The sequence below is a fragment of the Globicephala melas genome, chromosome 1, assembly GCF_963455315.2.
Source record: "Globicephala melas chromosome 1, mGloMel1.2, whole genome shotgun sequence".
NCBI lineage: Eukaryota > Metazoa > Chordata > Mammalia > Artiodactyla > Delphinidae > Globicephala > Globicephala melas.
In genome coordinates, this window is record NC_083314.1 from 174,802,190 (window position 1) to 174,820,159 (window position 17,970).

Below are 17,970 nucleotides of genomic sequence, written 5' to 3' on the forward strand. Positions count from 1 at the left end.
CACGACATCACTGCACCTCGCTTGACTGCTCTCCCAACCATGTTTTTAAAAAGGAAAGAGAGGGCTTCCCTGGTGGCGCAGTGGTTGAGAGTCCGCCTGCCGATGCAGGGGACATGGGTTCGTGCCCCGGTCCGGGGAGATCCCACATGCCGCGGAGCGGCTGGGCCCGTGAGCCATGGCCGCTGAGCCTGCGCGTCCGGAGCCTGTGCTCCGTGGCAGGAGAGGCCACAACAGTGAGAGGCCCGCGTACCACAAAAAAAAAAAAACAAAGGAAAGAGAGAAAGAGCTCTTGGCATAGTCAGAGATGCATGATCGAGTCTCTGTCCAGGAGAAATCGTGACACCAGCTCCAAGGCTGAGGTGCGCTTCGACCAGTGAACACCCCAGAAGGTCCCGGGTGACCTTCTGGAGGCGGGATGGGCATTTGGGGGTAAGGTCAGACAGCTTTAGAAGGGATCTGTAACTGCTACGACATGCTAAAAGCCAGGATGGGGCTGAAAATATGAGCCTCTGGTTTGCACGTTACCAAAACACAGTGAACTTATTTTTTCATTGTATTTCATTTTGAACAGCCACACGTGGCTAGTGGCCCCCGAACAGGACAGCGTGGCTTTAAGCCACCGGCACGACTGGAGAAGCTGGTGGGCTCGTGCTTCTGTTGAGCAGCCATCGAGGCACTGGTCCTGGCTTCCTGGGCGGGGGAGCAGGGGCCACACAGCAGAGCAGCGACCTTTATGCCCACCCTGAGTGCCTCAAGGGCTGAGGCAAGCGGAGACACCAGGGGCCCCAAGGGAGGGAAGAGGCCAGTGCCCGTACATGGACAGGTCTTCCCACGCTTGGGTGGAGACCACCAGCACCCCTGCCCTGCACTTTGCTGGTATCTTCTCTGCGCCCAGCCCTAGGCAGAGTGCTTGAGGACAAGTGTGTGTCTCATTGTGACCATTTTACAGATGAGGAAAGTGAGGTTCAGAATTGGCAAGTACCTTGCCCCAAATCACCTGGCCAGCAAGTGGCAGAGTCGCACTTTGCCTGCAAAGCCTTGCTCTTGACACCAACTCTGCTGCCCTCAGACCGGAGCAGGTGTTCCCCAGGCAGACGGGAGGGGGAAGAGCCTCCCAGGACAGGGAAGCAGTGGGCATGGCAAGAAATGAGGCTGGGGGTGCCTCCTCCCTCCCTGGCCCTTCTAGCTGCCTGCCAAGGCCACTGACCCACCCTGAGCCCACCCAGGGGCAGCCTCTCCCAGCTGCTGCCTGGCTGGAAAATCTAATTCTCCTTGTGAGCAAACACTCCTGGAGCCTCCCCAAAGGTTTCAGATAATAAAAGAGCCATAAAAAAGCAATAAGAGGCCAATTATCTCGCCCTTATCTGAGCTTCCTGCACTTCTAATGCCTCTCAGCTTGCACAGGCAAGAAAGGCCAGCCACTAAGATGACACCGTCTTACAAAGTGAGGCCACCGCCACTCCACTCGAATGCCAAGAAAAGGAGCCAAGTCCTCGGAGAGGAACAGAGAACAAGAAGCTGGGCAAAGAAGAGGAGGCCCCCCCATGACAGCGTTCACCGACCAGACCGAGGTCAAGTACACCAGGAGCCCACCACAGAGCTCAAAGCACCTTCTGAGCCCACCTCCTCTCTCTCCAGGGACACGCCGGGGACAAGAGGGGAAGTGAGTGTCCTGTGACAGCAGGGACCTGCTCTAGCCTGGTCACCCCATTCCGTCAGCCCCTTCACACGAGGACACTCAGTGATGATGGATGCCCCGCTCCCCGGCCTCTTTTAAAGACAAGAAGCCCCACCCTGAGAATGGCGGGCCCGGTTGCTCAGCAGATTCCACAAGGTCCCTTCCCAGAGGCTACACAGTGTGAGTTATCAGAGAGAAGACCCCCCAAACCAGTATGGTCAGAGGATCCCTGGCTGGCTGGGTGGCTGTGTGTGTGTGTGTGTGTGTGTGTGTGTGTGTGCGCGCGTGTGCGTGTGCGTGTGTGTGTTCACGCGCGCGCGCACACGGTATTCCTGATGCCTTTTCCAGGACAAGGTTTGAAAAATATGAAAGAGGAAAGAATTCCACCTTTGGGAATTGAAAGGACCAAAATAACATGAGCCTTATAAGGTCTTGAGTAAAACCCAATCTGCAGCAGACCGAGGGCTGGGACAGCAGGGCTTGCCCAGGATGGCCCGACTCAAGAGTATCACTCCCCTCAAGAAATTCCCCAGCAGCACCACTACCACTATCCCTAAATCCAAGAGACACAAAAGAAAGGCAAAAACATCAAGCCCGGATTAAGCCTGCTGCCAGTTTTCTTTTCAGCCCTGGCCACTTCCTAGTTCATATAGCATGTTAAAGCCAGAAAGGGGGCAGGGGGGAGGGATAAAATGGGAGACTGGGATTGACATATACACACTACTATATATAAAATAGATACTTAATAAGGACCTACTGTATAGCACAGGGAACTCTACTCAATACTCTGTAATGACCTATATGGGAAAAGAATCTTAAAAAGAGTAGATATATGTATATGTGTAACTGATTCACTTTGCTATACAACTGAAACTAACACAACATTATAAATCAACCGTACTCTAATAAGGATTTAAAAAAAAAAAACAGAAGGACATCCCTGGTGGTCCAGTAGTGAAGACTCTGCGCTTCCACTGAGGAGGCACAGGTTCGATCCCTGGTCGGGGAAGTTCCACATGCCGCACGGTGCAGCCAAAAAAAAAAAAAAGGCAGAAAAACCTTGAAGATCACCTGGTAGGAGGATTCAAAGCAGCTGCCCACGGCAGTCACCTGGGAAGCTCCTCAGAGATACAGACCCAGAGCCCCTGCCCCAGTGATTCTGACCCATCCGTCAGGAGGGGCCCAGCATTGGTGTTTTTAAAGCTCCCTGCTGGCTCCAATGTGCAGCCAGGGTTGAGAACGGGGGAATCGTGGGCTTAGGGTGGGAACAGACATATGCTCCAGAGCCAACAGACCTGGGATAAGATCGCAGCTCTGCCACTTGGCTGTGGACCAGGACAGTGGCTAAACATCCTGGAGCTGCTGAGGGATGGGATGAATAATCACTCTACTTGCTGCTGTGAGGATTAAATGAGATAACACAGATAAGGCACTTAGCATCTCTCTGTGCCTCAGTTTCCATATCTGTGAAATGGAGCAATAATACTTCCCTCTTAGGGTTCCAGGAAGGAGTAAACAAAGGCTTGTAAAACTCTTAGCAGAGGGTCTGGCCCACGATAAATACCCCCGGTGCACTGTTTCCCTTCCCCCTCCTTCCCCTCCACCCCTCCTCCAGCTAACAGGGTCCCTGTATGCACTCATCTCTTCACACTGAGCCCGGCCACCCCTCACATATGGAATGGCTCTGGGCCCCAGTCTGTTTGTCCTGTGCCATCACCCACATGGTCACAAATCCACTTACTGAATGAGCAGAGTGGGGAGGAGCCCCCAGGGAAGTCGGAGGAGGGGACCCTGACTTGATATCTATAATACAGTCCTCAGTGGGGAGCGAGCATCAAGGCCACGGGGGAACCATCTTTCCCCCCAGCCATAGACAATAACCCAGACCCCACCTTGGCCTTCTGCTCTGTGGTGCACGCACCTCCCTCCCGTCATCTCGAGGGCCCCAGGCTCAGCAGTCAGACCCAGGACAGGCACTGTACCCCCAGCAATAACTTATCAAGAGCCTTGTGGGGTACTGCAGAAGTTCCCATGGGAAAATGCTCACCCTATGTAATTAGGTCAAAAGGTGAGTTGGGGGGCTTCCCTGGTGGCGCAGTGGTTGAGAGTCCACCTGCCGATGCAGGGGGCACGGGTTCGTGCCCCGGTCCGGGAAGATCCCACATGCCGCGGAGCAGCTGAGCCCGTGAGCCATGGCTGCTGAGCCTGCGCGTCCGGAGCCTGTGCTCCGTGGCGGGAGAGGCCACAACAGTGAGAGGCCCGCGTACCGCAAAAAAAAAAAAAAAAAAAAAAGGTGAGCTGGGAAACAGCATGTGCAATAAAACACAGTTCTATAAAATATTGATATATATATACATATGTACACTTCTATAGCAAGGAAGCTGGGTAGGAACACACAGTGATAGAATTAAAGGCTGCTTTTAGTCTATCATTTTCTGTACTTTCCAATTGTTCTACAATAAACATGCATGACTGTTAGAAAAAAAGAAAGAAAGAAAGAAAGGGAGAAGGAAAACACATCCCAGGCAACGCTGAGCAACAGATCGGCCAACGCGGGCTCCCCTGTGCCCTGGAGTCCTGCCCCAGGCAGACCCACACCCCTTGAGGACAGCGTTAAGGGCAGCTCGCTGACGGAGCATCTGGTCCTCACATCTCATTTAGCCTCCACTTTACAGAGACGACATGGAAGGTTAAGCAGATCAGACAATGAACGGGTCCTCGGTTGTGGAGCTGATGTGGAAGACAGGCAAGGTCCAAACCAGATCTATGCAGGAGACGGGAGGACAGGGGTTAGAACACTGGGTCTGGAAGCCAACCAGGTTCAACCGTGGCTCTGCCTCATCTCAGCTCCGTGTCCTGAGGCTGACAGCGTGTGTCCTCTGCACCTGCTTCTGCATCTGTAAAATGGGGATTACAGGAGCACCCACCTGTGAGTGTCACGAGCATTACTGGAGGCGGGAGAGGCTCTTAGAACAGGGCTTGGTGAATAATAAGTGCAGAAGACGCACAGGCCATTGTTATCTGGCTACAGAGCCCATAAACACACCAAGGCACAGAATGTCAGCCCCCCGAGGGCAGGGACTGTCTGCCTCAGTCGCTGCAACGCCTGGCACATTGCAGGCACTCAGTAGAGAGGTGGAGGATGGAGGACAGAGGGGAAGGGCAGGGGGACTCCCAGCCGAACACTGATCTGGGGGGCAGGGGGCTGCTGGGGAAGAGCAAACAGAGCCCCGGCCCTCTGGCTTTGAACCCAAGCGCCACTACCTGCCACTCGGCTCCCTTGGACCAGTGACTGCACCTCTCTGGGCCTGCACGACGGGACCCATAAGAATTCCCTCTCTCCAGGGCTGCTGTGTTAGTCTCCTACTGCTGCTGTGACAGTTACCACAACCTTAGTAACTTCAAACAACACAGATGTATATTCTCTTACAGCCATAAAGTTCCGAAATCCACAATGGGTTTCACTAGGGTAAAAGCAAGGTGTTGGCAGAGCTGTGCTCCTTCCGGCAGCTCTAAGGGAGAATCTGCTCCCTTGCCTCTTTCCAGCCTCTGGAAGCAGCCTTGGCTCATGGCCCCTCCTCCATCTTCAAAGCCAACCGCACAGCATCTCTCAATCCCTCTCTGACTCCACAGGCCCCCTTATAAGGACCCCTGTGATTCCGTTGGGCCTGCCTGGATAATCCAGCATCATCTCCCCATCTCAAGGCCCTTAACTTCATCACATCTGTACAAGGTCGCACATTCCCAGGTTCTGGGAATTAGAACATGGAAGTCTTGGAGAGGGACATTAATCTGCCTGCCACAGTTGTGCAAATCAAAATGAGATGCGTGTGGAAAGGGCTACATAAACTGTAACGTCCGTGCACACGTAAACCATTAGTGCCGTGTCTTCTTTGTGCCAGGCACTGGGATGGAAGATGCATAAGGCAGAGTCCTGTCACTGCAGGGATCCAGGGGTGGACTTGACACGTTCCTGAAGGGGGACTCGATGTAATGGATGCGAACCTGTGTACATTTTTTCAGGCCAGAGGCTGTGTGGCCTTCATACTGGGGACTCAAAGGGTCTGTGACCCAAAGACCATAGCTCCTATATGGAAACCCCTTGTAGCCAGGGGTGGAAAAGGGCAAAAACAAAAACAAAAACACAGCTTTTCCAATTTAGGGACCGGCAAGGGGCCAGACAGAGGTCTTTCATGGGAAAAGGGTCCCCATAACCCTCCCATGAGGGACTCCACTGGGAGGGAAGCTTGTCTCTGTCAGTCCTCGGGTCCCATGGAGACCCTGCAGGACAGGACACAGGAGGCTACGAATGCTCCGGATCTGGGGAAACAGCAAGTTAAGGGCAAGCTCGGGATGCCAGACAACTCCAGCCTGGGTCTGCAGCCATCTCACAAGCCTTCGGGGACACCTCCATTTCCTCCCGGGGCCAGGGGCTACTCCAGCCTCGTCGAGCTGCCCCCCAAGAGCCCCCATGCTCCCCAGACCCTCGGCCCTCAGAAGCCACAAGGCCAGGCTGCAGGCAGGGCCTCCAGCGCCCTGTTTCCATCCTGTTCAAACGCTGCTTCCCCAGGCCTGGTCTGATCTTCTCGGCACCTGATGCGTCCAGGGAGGATGGGTCTCCTTGGCTCTCCCAGCTGCCCAGCTGCTTCCCTCAGGCTCCAGGCCCGGGTGAGAGACGCTGGCCAGTGGGCAACACAGTCCATCTTGCCTGGATAAGCCCAGGAAGGGGCAGGACAAGTACCTCCCGGGAGCCACTGAGGGTCCCTGCAGCCAGGCCAGGAGCCAACAGGAAATGCTGAGGCTGCAGTGGGGCCGGTGGGGATGGCAGCGAAACTGGGCAGGAAAAGCAAACAAATCCACAGGGCATGGTGCGCTCAGAGGTGAGAGACACGGCCCGAGTCGGGGAAAACACAGGGAGCGGGCGACCTACGCGCTCTCATTTCCCAGCAAGTACTTACTGGGTGCTCAGGGTGGCTGTGAGTTCACAGGTTTCAAAGTCCACCAAAAAGGCCAACCCTGTGAGCTCCAGCGGATGGATGGCTGTGGAGTCAGACGGGCCAAGCTGCAGCCCTGCCATTCACCAGCTCTGCAAGATCTCGGGTAAACTACTTCGACTCTAAGCCTCAGTTCCTCATCTGCAAAATGGGCATAATCAGTAGCCCCGCCTCCTAGGGCTGCATTGCCTAGGAGATGAGATCTTGTGCAGGAAGCACTCAACTCGGACTGTGACTCAGGAAACAGCAGCCGACATGAGTGGCGTCGGCGGGATCAGCCCCTCGGCCGCTTGAGGCCTCCCTTCCCGCGGGCCTCTGTCCTGGCCTCAGTCAGCTGCCAGAGTCAGAACCCCGGGTCAGGGATTCTGTTTCCACACGGTTTGTTTTCTCTTCATTTTCACGGAGACACTGAGAGTCGCCTTTCAGACCCGGCTCCTCCTTCTGTCCATTGGAATCCATCGTTCATTCAACGGGGATGCCTTTGGCACTCGCCCTGTGCCTGGCACCGTGCTAAGCCGGGAGGATATGGCAGCAAACAAAATACCCGCCTCCCCCGCCAAGAAAAATCCCTGGCCCCGTGGAGCTGGCCTGCAGGTGGAGACGCCCTTCCACACCCCTCCACCATCACGAGACCTCTGTGTGGGGCAAGAGGGGAGGGGGCTGCTTTTGCCCTGCTCCTATCTCAAGGGAACGGGCGCCACCCAGAACCACACACAGGCAGGGCCGAGGCCACTCTGCTTGGTTCCCCAGGTGGGGTCTATGGAACTTTCCAGCAACAGCTTGGACACTACTCTCCCAAGAGCTCAAGAGGCAAAGTTAGATCTCGTAAGAGGCAAAGTTCTTACCCCAATAAATACACACCGAAGGGGATCATTCCTATGGAGCCAGCCACCCCTCCCAGCATGAACCGAAGTCTGAAGTCCTGAGCTTAGATCCCGAGTCCCCAGCGCATCCCTGGAGGGTCGGGTGATGGTCAAACACCTGGCCTCCGGTCGGAGAGGCCCTGGTTCTAAGTCTCTGTTGAATGAACATGTACCATCTATATGTAACTCTGGCCACCTAACTTCCCCAAGTCTCAATTTCCCACCTGTGACATGGGTAATGAAGTGTCCACTTCCTAGAGACGAGAGATGGGACTGGGCATTTAGCTTGGTGCCTGGTACACAGTAAACACAATCACTGTTATTACTATTATCGTTCGCTATTATTGCTGTTGTCGTTGTTGCTGTTATCTGATAACACGCCCCGTTTAAAGAGAAGGTAGCAGCAGCCAGCCGAGCAGGCTGAAGGTTCTTTTCCCGGCAGCAGGACGGACGAGAGCCCAGGCCCCCTCACTCCCTGGGCTTGTGGAGCAGCGGGGCCCGACCCTAAAATCACCCCGTGGGCCTCGGCGCCACACACACTCAGCAAAGCCAGCAACTCTGCCTACCCCATAACAGCCTGGCTGCCTCCTCTGGGCAATCCCACCTACCAGGTGAAGGGACCCGGAAGTCCACAGGCCTCACAGCCAGACAGGGACCCGGTGCCCCTGCCCAGGTCACCTGGACTGCCCGTCAGCCTCAGCTGTCCTCGTAACCAATGACGCAGCACCGCATAAATGTTAACTTGCCCAATGACACACGGGTATTAAGTAACAGGTGAGCCTTGAAGCCAGCTCTCTGCGGCTCAGAGCCCGAGCTCCCAGGCCCTCGAAGACCCGGACTCCAGCCCTCACTTTACCCACGGTGCTCCCACCCGCTTCCCTCCCCAGCTGTGGATGAGAGCTGGGGAGGGAGTGAGGTCACTTTGAGGCTGCCCGGATCTGGGCAGTGGTTCTAACTGTGCTGTCAGGAGCCTCGAGTCAGGCAGCCCTTGCTTTTCTCGAGGCCAGGTAGGCAGCGAGGCAAAGCCCAAGGCCATTTCCAAGCCTTCAGGCAGAGGGACCGTGAAAGAAATGCAGTGAGAAGAGATGAAATGCCCTCCGCTTGGAGATTTGCTTATTCAAAGCAATGTCTGCTTAGTGACTACCTTTGGGAAAATTTTTTAAAAAAAAACAAAAGAAAGAAAGAAAATCAAGATATTTTTTTTTCCCTTTGTCTTGGATACCAAGGAGAAGGAAAGCGATCTGGATTGACTCTTCTCCCAGAGGACTCCAGAGTGGAAATTCACCATCCGGGGAAGGAGGTGGAACTTAAGTAAACGGAGACCTGGAAGGGAGGGAACAAAGCTGGGAGCAGCACAGAGACACTTGAGGGACAAGGAGTCAGGAGGCCTCCAGCATCTCACTGGGAGACTGTGGGCAAGCCCCACCCCTCAGTCTCTCCATCTGTAAAATTAAGGGGGCGGGAAAGGAAGTCTCTCGGGACTCCTGCTGCAATCAATATTCTGCAGGGGACTCACAGCCCACGAATGCCCCATCAAGGGCTCTCAAAAGTGATGTTTATTCACACCTGTTGGCAACCCAGGCCCAGCCCAGGAGTCAGAGGCACTGGGCACACAGTCTCCGCCCCTTCGGCCCCATCACATTGGAAACATCCAAACTGGTCAGGAGGCAGGAGCAGAAGCAACCAGCCTCACTTATTCCTCGCGATGCTTAGCGGCGGAGAACACGTCCATCTTACAGATGCAGAAACTGAGGCTCAGAGAGCTTCACAGAGCCCAAAGCCACCCAGCTAGTGAAGGGCTGAGTGAGGATTTGAACCTCCAGGAGATGGTGTTCAAGGGAGCTGGGCCAACACCAGGACCAGGTATAGGATAGGTGGACATGCTATGGAATGGCCGGTGGTGGGTTAAAGGCAGAGGCCGGGCCCCTCTCCCAGAAACGCGTGGCCCACACTGAGTGATTCTGACGCAGTAGAGCACCAGCTCTGGGGGCCACTGCAACGAGGCCTCCACGGGGCACCAGCGCCAGCCAGACACAGCGTCTGGCCGCAGTCACCAGGATCTCCAGGACACACAGAGAGAAGGCGGCAGGGCCAGGCCAGACAGCTATGCTCCTGACTCTGAGGTCAGGGAACCAGGGTCTCCAGAAGGATGGCCCAAGAAAAGCAAGTGCCAGACTCCTGGAAGGGGTGCACTGGCTGGCTGCCCACACCGTTTCCCAAGCCCCTGCCCCCGTCCCTGCTCAGTGGCTTCCTCGTGTGGAGCCCTCCTCTCTCTCCCCCGGTGAATTTATGCTCCCTTGCTGAGCCAAGACCCCCCTAGCCCCCCTGCGGTCAGTGTCCCTGTTCCCTGGCACCCTCTGCCCCACCTGGATGAGTCTGCTTCCCTGTTCAGACTGAGTTTCTGGGTGGCTTTATTCCTGGCCCAGCCTGGAGGGATGTAACCCCTGGGAGATCACAGCAATGTCAGGACTTCCCAGCCCAGGTGCAGAATCGCTGATTCATTTCAGGTCCCTAACCAGGGAGGAGAGAACCTGGCCCCTCTTCTGGTGGTAATTACACAGTGCCAAGCCCAGCAGAAACCCTCCCAGGATCCACCCACTCCAACAAGCAAATGAACACAAACAAGGACTCCTAGGCTTGAATTTGAATCCAGAACTGCCCTGGCTCCCGGACCCAGGGCCACAACCTGCATCTCTGAGACCTCCAGCTGGGTGACACCTACCTGAGAATTAGCCGCCCGATTCAGCTCACTCTAGAAAAACAAAGGAAGGCTCAGACACCCCTCCCCAGACTAGGGCAGCCAGGATTTAAACTCAGGACCCCAGGGGCCCCGGCCATCAACTCCAGGGCCTAGATCCACCACTGAGGCTTCCCTTAGGACTCTCTAAACACCCAGATCCTGAAAGCCGAGCAGTGAGCACCAGTGAGCAAAGCTCCAAGAGGCCTCAGCTTTCACAGCCCCCGACTCCCGAATGCGCCGTCCAACTTGCTGAAGACCACAGGGGGAGTGGTGGTAAAACTGCCTTGATTAGGTGCCCGCGGTGTCTCTAGGTGTCTTACCCAGCAGTTCTTCATTCTTCTATGGAGGAAGCAGTGGCCCATTTTACAGATGAGAAAACCAAGGCCTGGGGGACTGGGACTTACACAAGGACCCATGACCAGTGCTGGGCCCAGAGTACGATGCCGGCAATCACCCCAACACCCAGGGGTGTTAGCCTTTAGGCTGCCCTGACTCAGACAGATTCCCAGGTGGAGAAGGGCAGAGTCCCCAGCAACAGTCAGAGGAAAGGGAGCAGGAACGATACTGGCAAAACAAATGGCGATGGCAAAGACAATTACAGAGGGTGGCACCGCGCGGAACACCAGAGAGCTGTTTAATTCCCAGCCACAGCCCAATGGAGTGGGTTGCTACTTCATTGTTTTCATTTTGCATGTGAACAGACTGACTTTGGAGAGTTTATGTGACTCCTTCTAGCCACACAGCTGGCAAGGGACAAAGCCAGGATGTGGAGCCAGGCCTGCTTTCTACTTCACATGCTTGTGGGAAAAATAAAGGAAAAAGTAACACGTTTCAGGGACTGACCTCTTCCCTCCAGCCCAGGGATCCTGAAATGCGTTTCTCCTTAGCCAAAGACCTGCCCTGAGCCCTCACAGCCGCAGCTCCACCCCTTCCCACACCTCCTGCCCGGTCTCTCCTCGTTTTCCAGCTGCCAGAGCAAAAGAACGAGGTTCACTTACTGTGTCTGGGGTGGTGCAGCCGCTAGGTCTGGGTCTGCGGGAGGAGAGCAGAGGCAGAGCCCGTCAGGCCAGCGGCTGGCCCGAGGGACTCAGCGCATCCCCGCCCCCTTTCCCAGCTTCCCCGGGGGCCCCAGAGACGGGGCCGCCAGCCCGGTGCCTGCTGCGTCCCTGCCTGCCCTCCCCCAGCCCCACACTACCATTACGCTCCCCTACCAGTCCTACCTGCCTGTCCCCACCCCCAGCCCCATGGCCCACATCCCAGCTCCGACCAGAACCAGTAACGCTGCCTGCTCTGGGCCTGCCCTCACCCGCAGCCCCTCGAGGAGCCCCTTGTCCCCAAGCCTGCAGGAAGTTCCTGCCGGTCCAGTCCCCAGTCCCTCCCGATGACAGAAGCTGCCATTTAACGCCGGCCTTATCAGGGCCTTCCTGCCCCCAGGGCTCCGGGAGGCTGCTGCTCTGGCGGCTGTGATTCCCTGGGAGAAGCTGCGGGGAGAGCGGAGCTTCAGGGACACAAGCTCTGGGAAGTAACTGTCACTGAAGCACAACCGACAGCCAACCACTGCCATTGACGGCCAACCACTGCCACTTAGGAAGTGCCAAAGTGCACCAGATGCTGCAGGAATGCTAGGAATCTCCAATTCCCAACGGGAGCGATGGAATGCAGCTTCTTCCCAGTGGTCTGTCTTCCCTTCCTGCTTTCTGGGGACAGTGGAGGAGCCACAAGGCATCCTCCATGCAGCCCTGAGCTCCCTGTAGCCCCGGAGGCCCGGAAATGGGAAGACCCTGGGCTCCCAGAGCACCTTACCAGCGACGGGGGCGGAGTCCAAGTGGATCAGTGGGGCGTCTTCCGCCTCCTTCTCTGGAGCAGCGCCTGGGACGCCCAGGCCAGCACTGGTGTCCTCGTCATCATCGTCACTGTCATCAAACTCAAAGGCCTCGCCAGGGTCGTCCTCTGCCTCGGGGGAGGGGCCTGGGCCTCCAGGAAGCAGCGGATCTCCTGGAAGGGAGGAGGAGTTAGCCTGCTGCGGGGTCTCAGGGTTTGGTCCAGAGAGAGGGCTGGAAGTGGGGAGCAGCTGGGGGTCCGAGAGAGAGCACGCGGGCAGTTCCCAGAGACTAGATTAAACCCATGCCCAGGTCAGGTGGCCCTCCTGTGCCCCGAGGTTCCCGCGGGTGGCTTGGGGCTCTAAGCAGATGGGCAGTAGAGGGAGGGCAGGGAGCAAGCTTCCAAGGCGAGCGTGTGTGCATCTGGACTTGAATGGAAGTCTCTGGTTGTCTTGTTTTCTACTTTCCTATTTTGTAAGCAAGGGGGGGTTATGAATGCATCTGCCCACGTGCGTCTGGGCACACACCTTCGTGTGTATTTCCATGTGTCATACGTCTTTGCATTTTGCATATATGCGAATGAGCTTGGCACCCTGCGCTTTATTTGGTATGCACAGGGGAGGGGAGCCTGAAGGCAGCCAGCTTTTGGGTACCAGGGCACAGACTGGCTGGGGCAGGGCTCCCAGCATGAAGGCCAACCCGGCCTTACTCCCTGCTTCTCTCCCCTGGGAGGACCCCTGCCCGCATCCCTTCTCTGTCTTAGCCTCTTGTTTTCTTCATCTGTTCCTGTAAGATGTGTAATGATTTATTTTGCCCCTTTAAGGGGGCAGGTCCTGGCCTGGGGTATGTCGCCAGCCACATCAGTAAACAAAGGATGTTGCAGCCATCGAGGCATCAGCCACTGCAGCCACCCCAGCGGTGCACCCTGAGGGGATTCAGGACCGAAAGAACAGGATGCTGGCCCCAGACAGCTAAAGCGCATATCAAAGGAATGATTTCAAAGAGCCCAGCCTCTCGCACTTCCCATATACAGAAGAGTGCTAAATTCATTAACTTGAGATGCCTGGTTTTCTTTAGTTAACAGTAATCTTCTGATGTTCTCACTACCTGATCTTTGTTGCAAAAACTCCTATATATCCTGGCTCCCCGCTCACCTCTTAGGAGCAGTCCCTCAGAGCTATCTGAGAGGCTGCCTCCCGGGCTTAAGTCCTCAGTAAGTCCGTCAAGTAAAACATAAACATAATTCTCTCCTCTTAGGTTGTGCATTTTTTTTCAGTCGACGGGCAGAACTCAGAAAACTTGAACAAGAACTTCACTTGTTTCATTCAACAAGTGAAGAAATGGATCCTCTATCCTAAACAGCGTAACAAGCCCTCGCCTTCGGCCCTTTTCAGCAAGCTGAGATCCCCCAGTCTTCTGCCTTAGAAGACTTCTTTTCTAGAATCTGAGCCTAAACAGAACCTCAAGCGTCCATTTAGCCCATCTCCCTACCTCGTGCAAACCCACTCCCAAACCAAGGGACAACGCGGGCTGGTTTGAAGCTGATCGCCCCTCCCTGGGCTGCCCGGAGCAGGCCTGTCACAGCTCATGTCACACATTTTAGAGCATGAGCTTGGGGCCCACCCAGTCCTGTCTGGGTCCCATTCACCTCACTGAACCTTGGTTTCTTCCCTGTAAACTGGAGAATGAGACAACAGCACCTACCTCATAAGGCTAATGTGAATGTGACGTGAGATGTGGGTCAGGGTTTCTCAGCCTCCTATCGGGCTGCATGGTCTTTGTGCTGGGGGGCTCTATAGGATGTGTAGCAGCATTCCTGCCCTCTACCCTCCAGCTATGACAACCAAAAATGTCTGCAGACATTGCCAAATGTCCCCTGGGGGACAAAACTGCCCCTGGTGGAGAACTGCTCTTGGCATAGTGCCTGGGATGTGAGTGTTACACAGGGACACCTGCTGCAATTTCTGTCCCCTCCCTGCCCGAGATCCTTGAGGACAGGACTGTCCACAGATGGATCGATAAGTAAATGGGTGGGGAGGTGGATGGAGCAGAGAGACAGCTAGACGGGCCAGTGGATGGACAGATGGACATATCTGATTCTAGCAGTCTCATTGACCAGAAAAATCCAAACCCCCCCCACCCCACCCACAGTGACCTGGGGTTTCCAGAGCAGAACATTTTAGGTGCAAGTGTATCAAATTCAAGAAGACCCTTCCTCAGCTGCTTGACTGCAGCAGAAACGCAGAGCTGACAGGCCCTCCCCAGTCACATTTGGTATTACTTTTGATATTGCTTTCCACACTTGTGTTTTGGATATGTATGTGTACACACACATGTAAAATGTGCGTGTACAGCATCTTCTACTGTTCTCCCCTTGCTCATTCCACTCCAGCCACACCGGTCTCCTTGCTGTACTGTGAAAGCGCCAGCTCTGCTCCTGCCTCAGGACATTTGCACTTTCAGTCCTGGGGTCCAGAATGTTCTTTCCCCCAGGCGTCTTCTCCTGCTCTCACCTCCTTCAGGTCTTTACCATACGTCGGCTTCCAACGAGGCTGCCAGGACCAAAGCTGCCCCCAGTGACACCCGGGGGCTCCCGATTGGCCATGCCTGCTTTCTTTTTCTCTGTGGCCCTTATCAGCATGTGACACACAGTATGTTTCATTTATTTTACTGTCTGTCTCCTCTGCTAGAATGTAAGCTTCCTGAGGGCAGGCATTCTTGTCTGTTTCACTGTCATATTCCCAGCATCTGGTAATGTGCCCGACATATGGTAGGCACATAATTATTTGCTGAATACACACACACACACACACACACACACACACACACACACACACACACACACACACACACCTATTATCAGGTCTATGGGTTGCAGTTTTAAAAGTTTAAAAAATACTGGAATAAATGACCTCAAAGTCCCTGCCCACTATTTCTGGACCACCAGATTCAGACCTATCCTGACCAAAGGGGCTTCAGTGCCCACGGTCCTGCCCTCTTGAATCTGCTGGGCATACAGTGGGGGGAGGGTTCCCTTTGCACGTGGCCTGTATCATTGTAGTCACTACGGTTTCACAGTCAGACCACCTGGGTTCAGACTCCAGCTCTCCCTTATACTGGCTGTGTGAGTGTCAAGTTATTTCACCGCCCTTCCCCCTACCCCACCAAGCTGCAGTTTTCTGATCTGTCAAATGAGGACAATGATAGTAACTGCCTTACAGGGTTGTTGGGAGGATGGAATGAACTGACAGACATTAAAGCACCCAGTGCGAGGTATGGGCTCGCTAAATGTCAGCTGTTCTTACAATGACGATTCTACTTACCATCACTGTCATTGCAACATCATGATCATTATCGTTATTACTATTATTATTGCCTTGGGTCATAGCCCAGGCCCTGACCCTGGGTGAGATGGAGAGCCCCTCCCCATTCACAGGCCAGGCCCAGCCCCAGGTGACCCAGCCCCCAGGCTGTGTCCAGGGACTTAGGTTATTTCTGCACCTTCTCCCTTTAAGAGTTCAAATAGCTTCAGTTAGCCCAGCAATCAACACAGTCATGCCCGCATCCAGTGAACTGTCCCCGAGAGCCCCTGGGCCGGGAGGTTCAAGCGGAGACAGACGTGGCCCCTCAGTGTCAAGGAGCTCACTACAGGGTGAGGCAGGCAGATACAGCCAGAGAACAATGGAAAAGCCCAGAGACTGAGCCGGTGCTAAAGAGAGGAGGGGGCTTATGTGGGGCGCGGCTTTGGCACAAGGCTGCCCCTGTGCAGAGCCTTAAAGGGGGAGCAGCGGTCTGACAGGCTCAGGTTACAGGTCGGGGGCTATTCCAGGCTGAGGCCAGAGCAGAGAACAGCAAGTGGCCCAGTGGAGGTGAAGACGTGAGCAAGGATGATGGGGGTGAGAACACGGCTGCGAGGTGCTGGGGGGATTTGAATTTTTCGTGAAGACCATGGGAAGCTCTCAAAGAGTCAGAAAGTGGCAAAGAGACTAGTTCAACCAGATGAAACCAGCCCGCAATGTCAGATACACCCAGAACAGTAAACTTTCATCAAATGTTTGCTGAATGGAACTGAATTGATTTCATCATAAGATACTTTCGCTCTCAGTTTGCATGTCTGGCCCCTTGGTGTGTAGGAGAAAGGGTTCAGGGTGCCTGGGACAGCGGCGAGGGGTGTGGACATCCTGGGACCCAAGGCCACGGCCATGAATCAGAAAATGACCTTGTTCCCAAGATTCTGTTCCGGATCCTGAGACCCAGGCAATTAGGCACAGCTCCTTATCAGAAGGAAAAATCAGGAGGCCCATCCCTGGATAATTGAGAGCTGAACTGAGCCCTTCCCACCCATCCAGACAGTTGCCAGGGCTGGAGGTGACCACACACGCCTGTGATGTTCATGGACATGCCCCGTCCTCGGGAGAGCCCACCCCAGCGAGTCCCCAGCGAATCCAGAAGGCCGGGACCCAGGAAGCCACCCACGCTATGGAGAAGGTGTGACTACCGTGCTGGTCCCCCACCCTTCAGAAAAGAACACGGAGGCTCGGGGTGGGGTGGGGTGGGGGAGAGTCCTCCCTGGGCTCTGCCCGGGGGCTCAGAGCACAGCACAGGCGGCCCGTCCTGCCAACACCCCAGAGATAGCAGCTGCCGTGCGCTGAGCCATTGATTACCACACGCCAGGGTCCCACCTGCATTTAAACCTCGAAACGCCACAGCAGAGGGTATCGTTATTATCCCCATGTTTGTGGGTGGTGAAACGGAGCCAGAGAGACACCAAGTCACTCAGCTGAGCTCACAGTGGCAGTGGCAGGGCTGGACTGGAGAAAAAGCCCTGGCTTGTTACCATTCTGCTAACTGCCACCCCCCAAAAAGAACAAGAGGCCAGGAAGCTGGGCCCAATGGGAGAAATGGCCTTGCCTCCAGCTCCTCCAGGATGGGGTCCCGATTCTACCAGCAGTGTCCAACACCGTTAGGGTTGCCGGATAAAAATACAGGACATCAAATTGAATTTCAGATTAAAAAAACAATATTTTTTAGTCTAAGTATGTATTTTTCTGCTTTTTTTTTTTTTAACTTTAGCAGCCCCACCACTGCTAGATGACCCGGCCTCCTCAGTTCCTTAGCAGATGGAGATGGATGGCCCCACCCTTCCCCTGAGCCCCAACTCCCCACTCAATTCATAAGCTTTACCCTCAAGCACACCTCAGTCCCCAGAGGGGCTCTGCTCGTCTCTCCAGGGGACCTCAGGGAGAAAGGTAAGGAGTCAGCCCTTACCTGGAGCCCGCTCTATGAGGAGGAAATCTTTATTTCCATGTTGTAGGCAAGGAACCTGAGGCAGAGGGGTGAGGCCACTGGCCCAAGGGCACACAGCTAACCGCCAGTAGGGCCAGATTCACACCCGAGGTCAGCCTACTCCAAAGCTAGTGGCCCTGGGGCAGGCCCCACGGCCCGTTCAGAGGCGGGAGAAGCAGGCACCCGGAGTACCATACCTATGGCAGCCTGTGGAGGATGGGAGGAAGCCATCAGACAGGGTGCAGCTCACCGGCACCGTCCCAGCACTCGCCTGCAAACAAAAGGCCAGAAATCTGATCAGAGGGCGTTCAAGGCTGAAGTGCCAGCGGCAGAGAAGGCTCACTGACTCGTGACCTGTGCACGCCAGCCTGCCGGCTCTCACCCTGTTCCCCAGCCGCTTCGGGAGCACAGGACAGCGCCAGCAAGGGCCCAGCCCTCACCTTCATAAATCATTAACCTGCAGAAAAACCAGCAGCGGCTGAACCCTAAGCCATCTTCCCAGAAGGCCCCTGCCTCCACGGACGTTCCTCTGCCCAATACCAAGGAACCTCGGGAGCCTGCTGGGTCCAGCTAGGCTGACAGGTGGGTC

The 17,970-nt window shown here is 55.2% G+C and overlaps 1 protein-coding gene across 9 annotated transcripts in view; it reads right to left on the bottom strand.

Annotated features, from left to right (window-relative positions):
* The window catches only part of ARHGEF10L (Rho guanine nucleotide exchange factor 10 like), a 146,864-nt gene that overhangs the window by 91,679 nt on the left and 37,215 nt on the right, over positions 1–17,970 (bottom strand). For all 9 annotated transcript variants that reach the window (XM_060310461.2, XM_060310476.2, XM_060310467.2 and 6 more), the window contains 3 exons: positions 17,579–17,652; positions 12,079–12,270; positions 11,274–11,307 (listed from right to left, as the gene is read on the bottom strand). In XM_060310461.2, the coding sequence (XP_060166444.1) occupies positions 11,274–11,307; positions 12,079–12,270; positions 17,579–17,612 (260 nt within the window). In that variant the 5' untranslated portion in view covers positions 17,613–17,652. The remainder of the gene's footprint in view (positions 1–11,273; positions 11,308–12,078; positions 12,271–17,578; positions 17,653–17,970) is intronic.